Consider the following 13,382-nt stretch of genomic DNA (forward strand, 5'->3'; position numbering starts at 1 on the left):
AGGGTATATTTAGCCCAGTTGCTCTTCTATGTGTACTGAGGCTCACTCTTGAATTAAATTAGCAGAGAGTATTCCTGGCAGAAAGAAAAAAAAAATCAAATTCTCCTACCCTCACATAAACATGGGGCAGTCTTCCCAGCTTCACAAAGACATGAGAAGGCACCCTGGAAACTATTCAGGAAAGGTGGCTTTATTTTTTTCTTGAGGATGAGTACTAGGAATACAAAGATGAATAATAATACAAGGAGTTTATAGTCTAATAGCAGGATATGACATGTGACAAGGAAATGATTTATGAAGAAGAATGTGATGGGGCAAGAGAGAGATCCAAACAAAGTGATCCAAGGAAGTCAGAGGAGGTGCCAGTTGGAGAGTGTCAGGGAAGTATTTACAGAAAATAAGGCAAGGATTTAAACAGGGAAAAATGACGAGGGGGTATGTTCATATAATATAAAATCATGGACTTAGAACCCAGTAAGGTTTTGGAAATTTTCTGGTCCAGCTCCTTCATTTCACAGAAAAGGAACTAAAGCTCAGGCATTTTAGTGCCTTATCCAGCATTATATGGGTATTAAGTGGCAGAGCTGGGATTAGAACCCAGTTCCTCTGATTCAAAAATTTAGTTGTAATTTTACTCTACCATGCTGCTGTTCCTGCCTTGGGGAAGAGCTTGGGTGAATGCAAGTATGAAAAGGCAGGTCAACAACAGGGAAAATTAATAGTCTACTTTGGCTAGAATCAAAAGGATTCATAAGTAGAAGCTTTTATATTCTGTATCACTGGTAAATTGCATAATGCCTGGCATGCGGTAGGCACTTAATAAATTATTATTGATTGATTGATGTCTAAAGGGGAGTAATCAAATTATTACTCTCATTTAGAAAACTTTTTTGAGTGCATGCTTTAGACACAATTAGGTATTGGGAAAATTACAAAATTTAGATCAAATGTGGACCCTGAGCTCATGGAATTTAACCAAGGGATGAGACACACCAATACAGATAAATAGTTATAAATGCATAAATGCATTTGAAATTTACAAAGCAAAGTACTATTATTTAGAACTCAAGGAAGTTCTAGTGGGGGACGAGGGAAGAGGATGTTCTTTAGGTCAGTAAATAAGATCAGGAGAGACTTTGTAGAGGAAGTAGCATTTGAATTAAGTTTTAATGAATGGGCAGGAATTCAATCAAGGAAAAAAGAGAGGAGAAAGGTATTCTAGACATAAAGGTAGGAAATTTCAGAGATTATAAAAGGGAGAAAGCAGAGTCTAGTTTGGCTGAAATGTAGAGCAGAGCAGAGGTGTCACTCAGAAGCTAAAGGTAATTTGTGGTTTTCTAAGTCAATATGCATCCCACAGGGATCTATTTCTATGTGAGTTTGAAACCATTGGTTTAGAGCATAAGAGACAAATATGAGGTAAAGTAGGGAAAACTAAGGGGACAATAGGTAAGGGAGTCAAGGAAGGGAGTTTGAACTTTACTCAGTAGGCAATGAGTTACTGAAGATTTTGAAAAAGGACTGGTATCACTCATACTAGACACAAGAGTATGAAATGGATTGGAGTGGGGGAAGAGTGTATATAGAATGACCTAGTAGAAGGCTGTACCAGTAGGCTAAGCAAATACTAATAAGGATCCTGTAACAGGGAAATGTCAATGGGACTGGAAAGGAAGGGCTAATTGGACAGACCTTACATAACTGGAGTCAATCGGACTTAGTCAATCAATAGGAAAAAGGCTCAAGATAGCCCTAAAATTACAAACTTAGAAGACCAAGAAAATGGTGCTGATAATAGAAATAGTCAAATCAAAAGAAAAGTTTGGTTTTACTTATCTTGTCAAACATTTCCCAAATACATTTTAATATGATTCAGATTACATTGGGGGATCCTGCAGATTGCTGCAAATAAGTTTGATTCTTCTGTTCTATAGTCTCTATAGATCTATAGATCTCAGAAAAGATCTTTCATTTACTGAACACTTCCATTATGGGGCTCATTACTTCATCAGGTAGCTCCTCCTATGGTGCAAAAGCTCTGATTATTAGAAAGTATTTCCTTATATTGAACTAATATCCATCTTTATGTAACTTCTATCCATTAATTCTAATTTTTTCTGGGGCTGCATAGCTCCAAAAGAGCTATGCAGTCCTTCTATAGGTGAATCTTTCTACTCTTTGAAGTTAGGGATCATATTTGCATTTCCCCTCCCTTCCCTACCATTGTCCTTCTAAATCTTTTGTTCTCAACTCCCTAGGCCACATTGTCTTTTGAACTTTTTGAAGTAATTTATTTCAAGTTTTCCTTTTCCCATTACTACTGTAGCCTTAATCATCCTTGCCTGTGAAAAAATATTGCTATCATTTTCCTACTTCAAAGAGAAGAACCCACCAGCTGTACTTTCCTCTCCCCCAATCCCCATATAACTGTCCTCTAACCCTTCTCAGCACCCAGAAATGATCCCTGTCAGGAGGCTCATGGAATTACAAAATGTAAAGCAGGAAAGAAACTCAGGGATCACCTGGTCCAACCACTGCATTTTGTGGAGGAGAAAACTGAATTGGCAGACTAATGGTTTTACAATTGATAATCTGAAGTAGATGTTTCCATCTAAGACAGTTGTGAAGAACTGTCTGTGGATTCCCATACCTGTGTAGACATCATGGTCTCTATCCAGGGTGGTAAACTGCTTCCCGTTGTGCCAGGTGAAGGAGTCACCAGCATTGCCATTATACCGTCCCAGTCTCAATTTGTAATATTCACTTTCTGGCTCCAGGCGGAAGCTTGCATATTCTGCAAATACTTTTCGGCCAGACCAGTCTTCCATTGTTACAAGCAATTTGTAGTTGGCTTGGTTTGTGAGCCAATAAATATTTTCTAGACCCAGCCAATACTCTCCATCAATGTTACCAAATCCTTGCTGTAAAGAAAGAGACAGTATTACCATATGCAAGCAAGGGGACCTGTCACATCTGGTAAAATGGCTGACCCACCCTTTGGCAATGTTTTTTGTAAAAAAAAGAGTTTATGCTTTGGTCTTATTTCCCCTTCAGTAAATTAGCAGATTTCCTGCTTTGAAGGTAATTCCCTGAAGCTGTCACCATGGGTTAAGTTCATACAGGCAGCCTGAAGAAAATTTAGCCAAGAAGACAAATGGAATATGGAGTATTCCTTCCCCCACTTTTTATTGTCATTTTAACTCTCAAAAAGTGGATGGGGTCCAATGGAATTAAGCAAATCCAGATTTGGCACCTCAGGTCTGATGATCCCTCTTTGTTGTTGTTCACTTGTTTCAGTTCTCTCCAACTCTTCATGACCCCATTTGGGGTTTTCTTGCAAAAATACCCATTTGCCATTCTCTTCTCCAGTACGTTTCACACATATTTTACAGGCAAACAGGATTAACTGACTTGCCTAGGGTCACGCAGCTAGTAAATAAATGTCTGAGGCCAGATTTCAATGCAGGCCTTGCTGATTCCAGACCCTCTAGTTAATGCCATTGTAACCAAAATCTGTCCCTTAGTGGCAATTCTTGGAGACTCAAATAACTGTAGTTCTATAATCAGGAAAAGAGAATTGTTCATTTACTTCCTAGATCTAGAGGAGATCAATAAAGACAACAATAAAATAACACTGACTCTGGAGTAGGGATTTGCTTTGAATGTAACCAGCTCTTCTGGGGAAGAGAACATATAACACACTTGTAAATTTAATCTGCATTATTATCATCATTCCATCACTTCCTTGAGTTCAGTCAATTAACAAAACAATAAATCAAGTCATAATTTGTAGCTATTGCTTATTTTCAAAGTGTAAATGCTCACAACAAAACCTTAACAATCAATTTTCTTATTAGAGTTGGCTCTAGTATACTGCTGATCTGGAATCAGAGGACTTGAGTCTGAGGCCTACTCCTGTGTGAACCAATCTAGGCTTGTGAGTCATTGTTTAAATTTGAAATTCTGTGTGGGACCAATCTCTGGAGTGGGAAAGGACCTCCGAGAATATCTAAGTGTAATCTCTTCATTTTGCAGATAAGTAAACTGAGGCTTAGACAGATTAAGTGACTTGTACAAAGTCACTTAGATAGTGTGAGGAGTGGGAATTGAATTTAATGGGAGTTGTGTCATGGGAAGAGAAACCAGCAGCAAGATGATTATGGTAGCAATCTAGAGCCTAATGTGGTTAACAGGAAGGACCTAGAAGAAGGGACAGATACAAGATTCAGTGGAAAGTTTGACAAGACTAAGAATGAAGGAAGAGATAAATATGTCTCAAAGGAGATATGGTATGGTTTAGAGAGCACTGGATTTGTCATGAATTGAGATCAAGAGCTGATACTGCAATTTTCTAGTCATGTGATACTGGGAAAGTCCTTTTAATACTGTGGGCCTCCATAAACAAGAGGATTTTTTGCCTCTATAAAACAAGGGGATTAAACTAGATGGTCTCCAGTATTCTCACTAAGTCTAAAATTCTGTAATTTTGGTTTTACTCCTGGGAAACTAGGAAGAAGGTACTTCCTAATCTTTTTTTTTTTTTAATTTTATTCATTTATTTATTTTATATTATTTTCAGAATTTTGATGATGGATTATTTTATGGAGGACTCACTCAGCAAGCATTCAAAAGTGATCAGAAAAAGTGATACACGGACACTCTCAAGGTCTTTCCTTTAAAATTTAAAATTAAAATTAAATTAAAAATTAAAATTGATTATATGACATGGAAGACAATGGTACAGGACAGTCCATCTTGTCCTGCTTTCAAGAAAGAAGGTGCTGTGCTCTATGAACAAAGCAGAATTGAAGCTCAGAAGAAATGAGAAATGTGCCAAGTTAAAGAAGTCACCCTAAATATTTATAGGGACTACTCGTGTCCAACCTGTGGCAGAGCATTCCAAGATCATATGGGTCTGATCAACCACAGTTGGACACGTCATAACTGGATTCTAACATAGTGATGCCATTTTGGTCTTCTGAGAACCAAGGACAATAACCAACCAACCAACTTACTAATAGAGATAACAAGCATCATAGTATAGGAGCACTGGAGTCTGGAAGATAAGGATTCAAATCCCATTTTTACAATACTTGGTTCCAGAGTTAACTCATCTGTAGATTGAAAGGCTTAGCCTGTAAGGTCTTTTAGATCTCTTCTGGTTCTAACTATAATCCTATGATTCTGTGAGATATGAATTTGAGAGAAGAGCTGGTTGGGGGAAAGAATGAGAGCTTGGTTTTAGACATGCCAAGTCTGAGATGATTGCAAGAAATATGTAGGAGGCAGAAATAAGAACAGGGAGCCAATGCTAAACCTTGAGGGCTGCCTACAGTTAGGTGAAAAGAAGAGGAGCCAGCAAAGAAAAAAAAAAAGAAGTTGTAAAAGAGGTTGAAAGAGAACCAGTCTCATGTAATAAAAGGGAAGCCAAAGGAAGAGAATTTCAAAGAGGACGGTATGGTCAACTGCCAGATCCTGGAAAGAGATTGAGAAGAAGGTAACAAGACCATTGGATTTGGCAATGAGCATTGCCAACCTTTAAGAAAGCAATTTCTGAAAGCCAGATTGAAGGAATTAAGAAGGGAGAGAGCAGGATGTTTTAGAGGCAATAGGGATATGGACTAGCTTGAGAATTTTGATATAGGATAGTGACTAGGAGGTGGGGGAGGGGAACTTGCATGGGTAAATTTTTTTTTCAAGATGGGGATATCTCTAAGTTGATATACTCTGTAAAAACAAATGCTATGTTATAGCAATTATGACAATTTAATATGATCAACTATAACAAAGTTTCTTAAACTATGGGTCATGACCTATATGAAGCTATATAACTGAATGTAGGGAATTACAAAAGCATGATTTATTATTAGTAAATATTTGATTTGTATACTATTTTATATACCTGTATACCTAGGCTCACATAAAAATTTCTCGGTTGAAAAGGGATCATGAGTAGGAACAGTTAAAGAAGCCCTGATGTATAATTAATTCTTAAGTTATTTTCCAGTAGATGGGAAGAAGATGGGAAAAGGAGTGTTTAAGGTAAACCTGAGAAGGTAGAGATGGTAGAGAAGAGAGAATCCTCCCCTTGTAACCAATCTCAGCAGCTTCTGACTAACCAGGTATATGAAGAAGCACCTTGGCAATCTCAGTAATTAAAGTAGGTGCCTTTAGTCTAGTAAAAGTATGAGCTTCTTTTTTAGTGGAAACAACTCTGAATCTTCATCTAGACCTTAGAATGGAGGACTTTCACATACTTAGGGAAGGAATAAGGAGTTTTCCAATATCTATGGTTGGGATGTGAAACTATTTTCTAGGGCTAGAAGTTATAGTGTTCTCAGAAGTGAAAATATAAGTATTTTCCATACACACGGTTGGGATCAAATATTTTTACTCTGGCCAGAACTGAGAGAAGGAGTATTTTCCATGCCTTGGGTTCGCACTAAAGATATTTTTCTACACTTAGGGATAGAAAGAAGGATATGTATCACACACAGGGATGGAAATGAAGATTTTTTTTCCTTACCCAGGGTTGAGATGAAAAGTTTCCCCCCCACACACACAACCAAGGTAGGAGCAAGAGTATTTTCCACATCTAAGGCTAAGAGTGAAAGTTTTATCATATTCAGTATTGTGGGTAAAAGTATTTTCTATAACCCAGATATAAACTCCAATTTCATGAGACTTGTAAAGAAAAAAGTTGAATGACTGGGCTTCTACTAGTGATTGAAGAGGCTCAAAAAGAATAAGATAGTTCATAGTGGAAGGCATTTTTCTACATTGTATTATAATGAACCTCCTCATTAGAGTTATGTGTTAGCTGTTTTGTAATTCTTGACCTTCATTCTGAAAATATCTTTGCAGGTAACATTTAACAAAGTGTGTTTTGGGATTTTTTTTTGTTTTTTGGTTTGCTAGTTTGTTTTTTCTGAACAGATGACATACTTCTCTCATTGAAAAGTCCTCCCTTCAAAATCAATGGAGTTAATGGCTTTTTTGTCAAGTCAACAAGACAGAAGTATTTATTAATCCTTTATTATGTGTCAGACCTTATGCTAAGTGCTGAAGGTACAAGGGAGGGCAGAATACCCTATTCCCAAAGAATTCACTTTATAATGGAAGAAGACATGTAAATGACTACATGTATACAAGCTATATCTAGGATAAATGGAAGGTAAGCTTACAGGGAAGAAGCTAATTATTATATGTGTTTGGGGAAGAGATCAGAGCAGGGCTCTCATAGCAGGTGGGATTTAAGCTGAGTTTTGAAGGAAGTCAGGGAAGCTAAGAGCAGAAAGAATCAGAGAGAGAGTGAGTATTCCACATATAGAAGACAGTGAATGAAAGACAGTCAGGAAATGAAGTGCCATGGGGAGGAAAAGTATAATAAAACTGGAAAAGTACAAAAGGTCCAGGTCGTGAAGGACTTCTTATATTTCATATTTGATCCTGAAGGTGGCAGGAAGTCCCTGGAGTTTACTGAGTGAGACAAAAAAAGATGAATGTCATTGGCTCTTACCTTATAAGTCTCCCAATTCCGGAAAAAGTTGACAGATCCATCAAGTCGTCTCTGTATAACAGTCCAGCCTCCAGGGTCATGTCTCTGGTCACACCAAACCTGCATGAGTCGATTAGTATTTTCAGGTTTCACAAGGTAGATGGAGCTGGTGTCATGGCCATCCTCTAGTGCTTGAAGACAATCTCTCCATGGGCCTTTATGAACAAAAAACATGGTGGTCTATCATAGAGTGACCAAGAATAGGCATAAATGCCACTAATCTGTGATTATCTCTCTAATCTCCATCCCCAGTAGAAACTCTTCCTGGAGATACCCTGGTTTGTGCTGGACAACAAAAGAAGCCAGGATGTGTAGCTTCAGAGAAACAAGGTATTTTTTTCATCACACCCAGAACAGTACCTCTAGACTCGACCATTTGGAAAAAAAAAAAAAAAAAAACATTTTAAGTCTCTTGAGGAATTAATTCTATCTTGGAATACTTACCTTGATCAAGCTCTCTTGATGGTTCCCTGAATGAGCACAAACACAACTACTTTACTATATCTTTCTGACCCAGACCACCAGAGACCATGCTTTATATTCCATCTCAACATCTACCTTGCCACCATGAACCATGAATGTATCTTCTTCCTTGATGTCCTTCTCCTGCTCCAGTCTCGAAAATCAAATCAATACTACCATATTAAGATTGTTCCTGAAAAGGGGATGTCAATTAACTACCTTGTGGCTCAATCTACCATTCTTGTGATTCCCCAGACACTCCCTTCTTTAGCTTTCATTCTTATATATATGTTATTTCTTCCCCTCCCTACCCCCAACATCCAGAATGCAAGGTTCTTGGGGGCAGGAACTATCTCAATTTTATATTTGTATTCCTGGTGCTTAGCACAGTGCCAGGCACATAGTAAATCCTTAATAAAAGGTGTTTTTTTCCCATTCATTTTCCACTCATTCGTTAGGTTTTTTTTGCCTTTCATAGTACATAGCCATTGTCCTAAAGAAACACTTTATAAATCTGAAAGAACTCTATAAATGTGCATGGTTCTTACTATTATTCTTAGTAAAATTCTCTTCAGAAGGGAACTTCCTTTAGCTTTAGCCTCATTTCATACCCCCAAGCTCCTCATCTGTTTACTTATTTGGCACTTAATATGGCATGTACTTTAATGTGCTCTGCTCATTCATTGGCTGACTCTGGCTGCCTTCCCAGGCTCCTGATGGAATAGGAGACATGGCAGTGAGGCTGCCATTTCCCCACAAAATGTCAGCAAACAGTATTGACTTTTCTGTCCCATGATTGCAATTCTTGTTTGCTGTCCTCCTTACAATAAATTCTAAGAAATGAGTGGTAGAAGACATTTTAAACGTGTTACTGGCAGAGAAGAACTTTCCTGTTCCATATCCATGGGGGAGGGAAACCAATGAGATCTGCCATAGGGAAAAGAAATCAGGTGATATGTGAGGATGTAGCCATAAGTTTACAGTATGGATATGGTGATCTCTATCATTTTATGGCACTAAAGACAGGTGAAATTGAGTATTGCAGGTATATCTGACAGAAGATGTTTGTAATATGATAATGCCAAAAAACTATGGAGAAAACTATTTTAAAAGCTCTTCTCCTCCCACAAAAACACTCAAACTATCCTCATTTAATTAGCCTTATTGGAAAGACATTTTTAATGAAAAGATTTGTAACTTTCTTCCCAGAAAATTATTATAAATATGATTTCAATTTGTCTAAAACTATGTTTATTATTTTTGTTTGCCCAGTTCACTTCAATAAGTAACTACTATGTTCCAGGTGTTATATGAAGACAAAAATAAAGCCTACTCTGCTCTCAAAGAGCTCTTCCTTACGATGTATTTTTTTCTATTCACTCAGTCTCTAATGTTCTCCACCTGGTAGTTATTTTTAACTCTTCCTTTTTCCATCCTTCTATCCAATCTGTCTCCAAGTCATGTTATTTCTACCTCCATGATATCTTTTATATCCATTCCTTTTTCTCAACTCCCACTGCTAAAAACCAGAACTAATCACTAGGATCAGACATTTAGGTCTTTCCCATGTGTTAATAGAGGGGGAATTGAATACTTCCTGCCAATGGCAGTCCAGAGACCACCCTCTCTGTGCTTTGTGCTCTACTGAATCTACACCCCTAAAGGTAAGAAAATAGGGCAAAGTGAGGTTATAAAATGGAGTGGCAACAGGTTGCCTCCCCTCCTCCCATCACAACTGTATAGATTGTTCACACAGTACCACTTCCCACTCATTTCCGCTACCCTAGTTGTTTTCTTCATGTATCACTCCTCCCAACCCATTGCAATAGTTTTCTGCCCTGTTGTATCTCTACCCCTAACACACAAATGTTGCTGCTATTTAGGTACAGGTATTTTTACTAAATACCTGAGCTATTTTAACAAGTTCTTAAAATATCTACTTCTATTCTCTACTCCTTTTCCAATCCATTCTGTTACCCTAATCTTCCTTATATAGAGATCTGGAAATGCTTTTCCTCATCTCAAAAAACCTCAATAACTATTTACTACTACTGAGTAAAGTTTAGATTCCCTTGCCCAGTATTCAAGCCTCTGGACTATTGGGTTGACCCTCCCCACCCGAAACACACAATTCTCCAGCCTTATCTCATGTTACTCCCTTCTAAACTCACTGGATTACCCTCTGATCCCCAAACACTCCCTCTGTTTCTACCTTCCTGCCTTTCCTCACATCATTCTCTAGCGGAATGTCCACCCTCCCTCTCTATCTCTGATGAATTCCTGTCCATCTTTTAATGTCCAATTCAAATGATACCTCCTAGAATTTAGAGAGCCCTTCCTGAACATTACCCTCATGAAAAATAATAGCTCCCATATACAGAGTATACTAAAGCTGAAATTGGCTGCAACCTTTCCATTGGACCTCACTTAATTTTTACATAGCACTTTGTTTTGTAATTCTCTTTTGTGTTTGGATATTGGGGAAAGGAAAAAAATAAACATTTATATAAAATGTACTATGAATTGTCAACATTGATGTCTTATTCTCCACTACTAAACTTGTTCCTTGTAGGTAAGGACCATGTCTTACCTAAATTTCATCTTCCTTGGTGCCTAGATCAATACTCTATTGAACTGAACTATTTGATTTCAACTGATAATCTTGATTCCATGACAGCCAACAAAAGATATCATGATCTGTTAAGCTATATTAATAGAAATAGCATCTGCTACAAAGAACTTGATAGTCCCACTATGTTTTGCTGGTATAAAACCTTGTCTGGAATGATATATTTGGTTGTGAGTACCATATTTTATGAAGGATATTGACAAACTAAAGTATGTTTGGTTTTGAATACCATATTTTACTAAGGACATTGACAAACTAAAGCATATTTTGAACAAAGTAAGCAAGAGGTGGAGAAGACCAAAAACTTGCTCTAGTAGAGTTGGAGGAACTTAAACCTAAATGACCCAATGGTGAAAGTACTTGAGCTGGAATCCAGAAGACTTGAATTCAGACACTAATTAATCCTGGGCAAGTCACTTAATTTCTGTTTGCTTCAAGTTTCCCATCTGTAAAGTGGGCATATTAATAGCACCTACTTCCCTGGGTTGTTCTGAAGATAAAATGACATATTTATTCATAAAGCACTTTGTAAACCTTAATGCTTTATGAATACTAGTTGTTATGTTTAGCCTAAAAGAAAGAAAATTTAGGAAGGGAATGGTAATTTTTTTTTTAAAGTGTCTAGAAGGATGTCATGTAGAAGTCAAACTAGACATAATCTTAGGTTCCCAAGGTCAGAACTTGTATTGATGAAGCAAGATTTGATATAAGACAAAGATTCCTACCAGCAACACCTGTCCAAAAGTAGAGTGTATTGCCCCAGAAGATTATAAACACTTATGTCTAGAGGTCTTCAGGCAAAGGTTGGATGACTAGTTGTCAGATTTGCTATAATTAGGGACCCATGAGACTAGATGACTGTGAGTTTCTGTGATTTTGTGAAGAAGCACTTTTTTTTTTTAATAAAGAGAAAGAATTTAACATATTTGAAGTTGCTGGAATATTTGCTATTGAACTTCTGCCAGACAGAATGCTAGATTAGTAAGAGTGTTTGCTTTTAAAGTAAATTACTTGAACTAAGACTCAGTGGAATTTTTAAGACCATGAAAAAATATTGAAATATTTTTAAAAAACTACAATCAATTTTTGTTAATGAAGCAGAATTTAAAATGTGCAGTAGGCAAACCTTTTCCTTTGGAAAACTCTAAACAGCTCCGCCAGCGCTGACTTTGGCTTGCCTTCTAGAAGGTAATTTAGAATTGAACCCTTTGCCAACAATAACACTGGCATCCAGAATGATAATGGAAGGAGAAGCCTAAGCCGACAATCCAGACATTTGCTTTTTCACACAGATGTTTGAAGGCTGGCTACATTAAGACTATATTTAGACTCTGTGGACAACTTATGGTATAACCTAGCCCAAAGTGAAAGGTGAAAGACCTTTTTCTACCCATACAACTTATTGTATACTATGTTACAAATCTATAGTTTATACTGTGCTATGCAAAATTATATAAATGAATTAAACTTATCTAGACAAGTTACTCTTATGTCTATACATCCCCATATACATCTGTATATTTATCCAGACCATTTGACATGAAAAGCAGTATGAAGTAGGAGATAAAAGAAATGGCTTCGGAGATATGAAAATATGGTTCTAAGTCCCAATTCTGACTTGGTACTGGTTGTGAGACTTTAAGCAGGTTATCTAATACTTTCAATTCTTCCTCCCAATCTTGGCAATTCTCTATGATTCTTATTTGAATAATTTAAATTTCTACATTGGTAGAAATTTCACTACAATTTTCATACCTAAATGAAATCACTGATCTGTTTAGTTTTGTTTTGCTTTGGATTATTTTGTTTTTTTAAGAATAAATCAAGGAAAAAATAAAAGTCATGTATGAGCTACAAAGAGGAAAGAAAGATCATTTTTATCTAGTAGGGAGGAATCAGGGAAGGCTTCCTAGAGGACATGAAATGGGTTTTAAAGAATGGACAAAAATTCGGTCTCATCAATAAAAAACTGGATCTAACATCTTAGGTAAGGTTTAGGAACTGTTTGTCATTTGCTTACTGTTTGTCAAATGACTCCACCTCTCTAAGCCTTTGTTTCTTAATCTATGAATTGAATGAGTTGCATTATATGACAGAAATGGCTCACATTTTTAAAAGTCACATAAATACTTTCCTCAGAATAACTTAATTTCATTATCTGGAAAATGAGGGTGTGGAACTAGATAGTTTCATCCTCCTAGGAGCTTAGGGTGGTATTAAGTACTGCAAGTATTGTGCCCTTTCATTGATGAGGAAATTAAGGCCCAGAGGTGTATGTGATTTATTCATGGCCAACTAGCCAGTTAAGAATCAGAGACTGATGTCAAACTCAGGTCTCCTAATTCCATATCTAGAATTATTTTCCTCAGACAGCACAGTTCTTGAGATCCTATCTATTACTAATATAGTGTAAACCTGGTTTTTTTAACTCAAATCTTTAATTCTTGTGATCATAGATTTGGTTGGCAGAGAATCTGATTCTTTTATTGATACCTTCTAGACTTCTAGACTGAGGAATCCAGTATGGGATCTGAAGGGGAAAATAAACAAAACAAAACAATAAACAACTCTTTAGACAAGAATCTAAATTGGTGGGGGCATATCCTTGATGTTCAAGGAAGTTCCACATATAGAAATCATGTTTGAGACTTCTATAGCAAGAATTTTTAACTTCTTTTGGGTCCTGAACCCCTTTCTCAATATGATTAAACATATGGACTTCTCAGAATAATG

The 13,382-nt window shown here is 36.9% G+C and overlaps 2 protein-coding genes across 2 annotated transcripts in view; one reads left to right on the forward strand and one right to left on the reverse strand.

Annotated features, from left to right (window-relative positions):
* The window catches only part of RALGPS1 (Ral GEF with PH domain and SH3 binding motif 1), a 702,309-nt gene that overhangs the window by 363,743 nt on the left and 325,184 nt on the right, over positions 1-13,382 (forward strand). The gene's annotated exons all lie outside the window — the stretch shown is intronic.
* Positions 1-13,382, reverse strand: part of ANGPTL2 (angiopoietin like 2) — a 52,990-nt gene that overhangs the window by 2,000 nt on the left and 37,608 nt on the right. The window contains exons 3-4 of the mRNA XM_051979664.1: positions 7,520-7,713; positions 2,651-2,921 (exon numbers count right to left, since the gene is read on the reverse strand). Of these exons, the coding sequence (XP_051835624.1) occupies positions 2,651-2,921; positions 7,520-7,713 (465 nt within the window). The remainder of the gene's footprint in view (positions 1-2,650; positions 2,922-7,519; positions 7,714-13,382) is intronic.

This window comes from Antechinus flavipes, chromosome 2 (genome assembly GCF_016432865.1).
Source record: "Antechinus flavipes isolate AdamAnt ecotype Samford, QLD, Australia chromosome 2, AdamAnt_v2, whole genome shotgun sequence".
Lineage (NCBI taxonomy): Eukaryota > Metazoa > Chordata > Mammalia > Dasyuromorphia > Dasyuridae > Antechinus > Antechinus flavipes.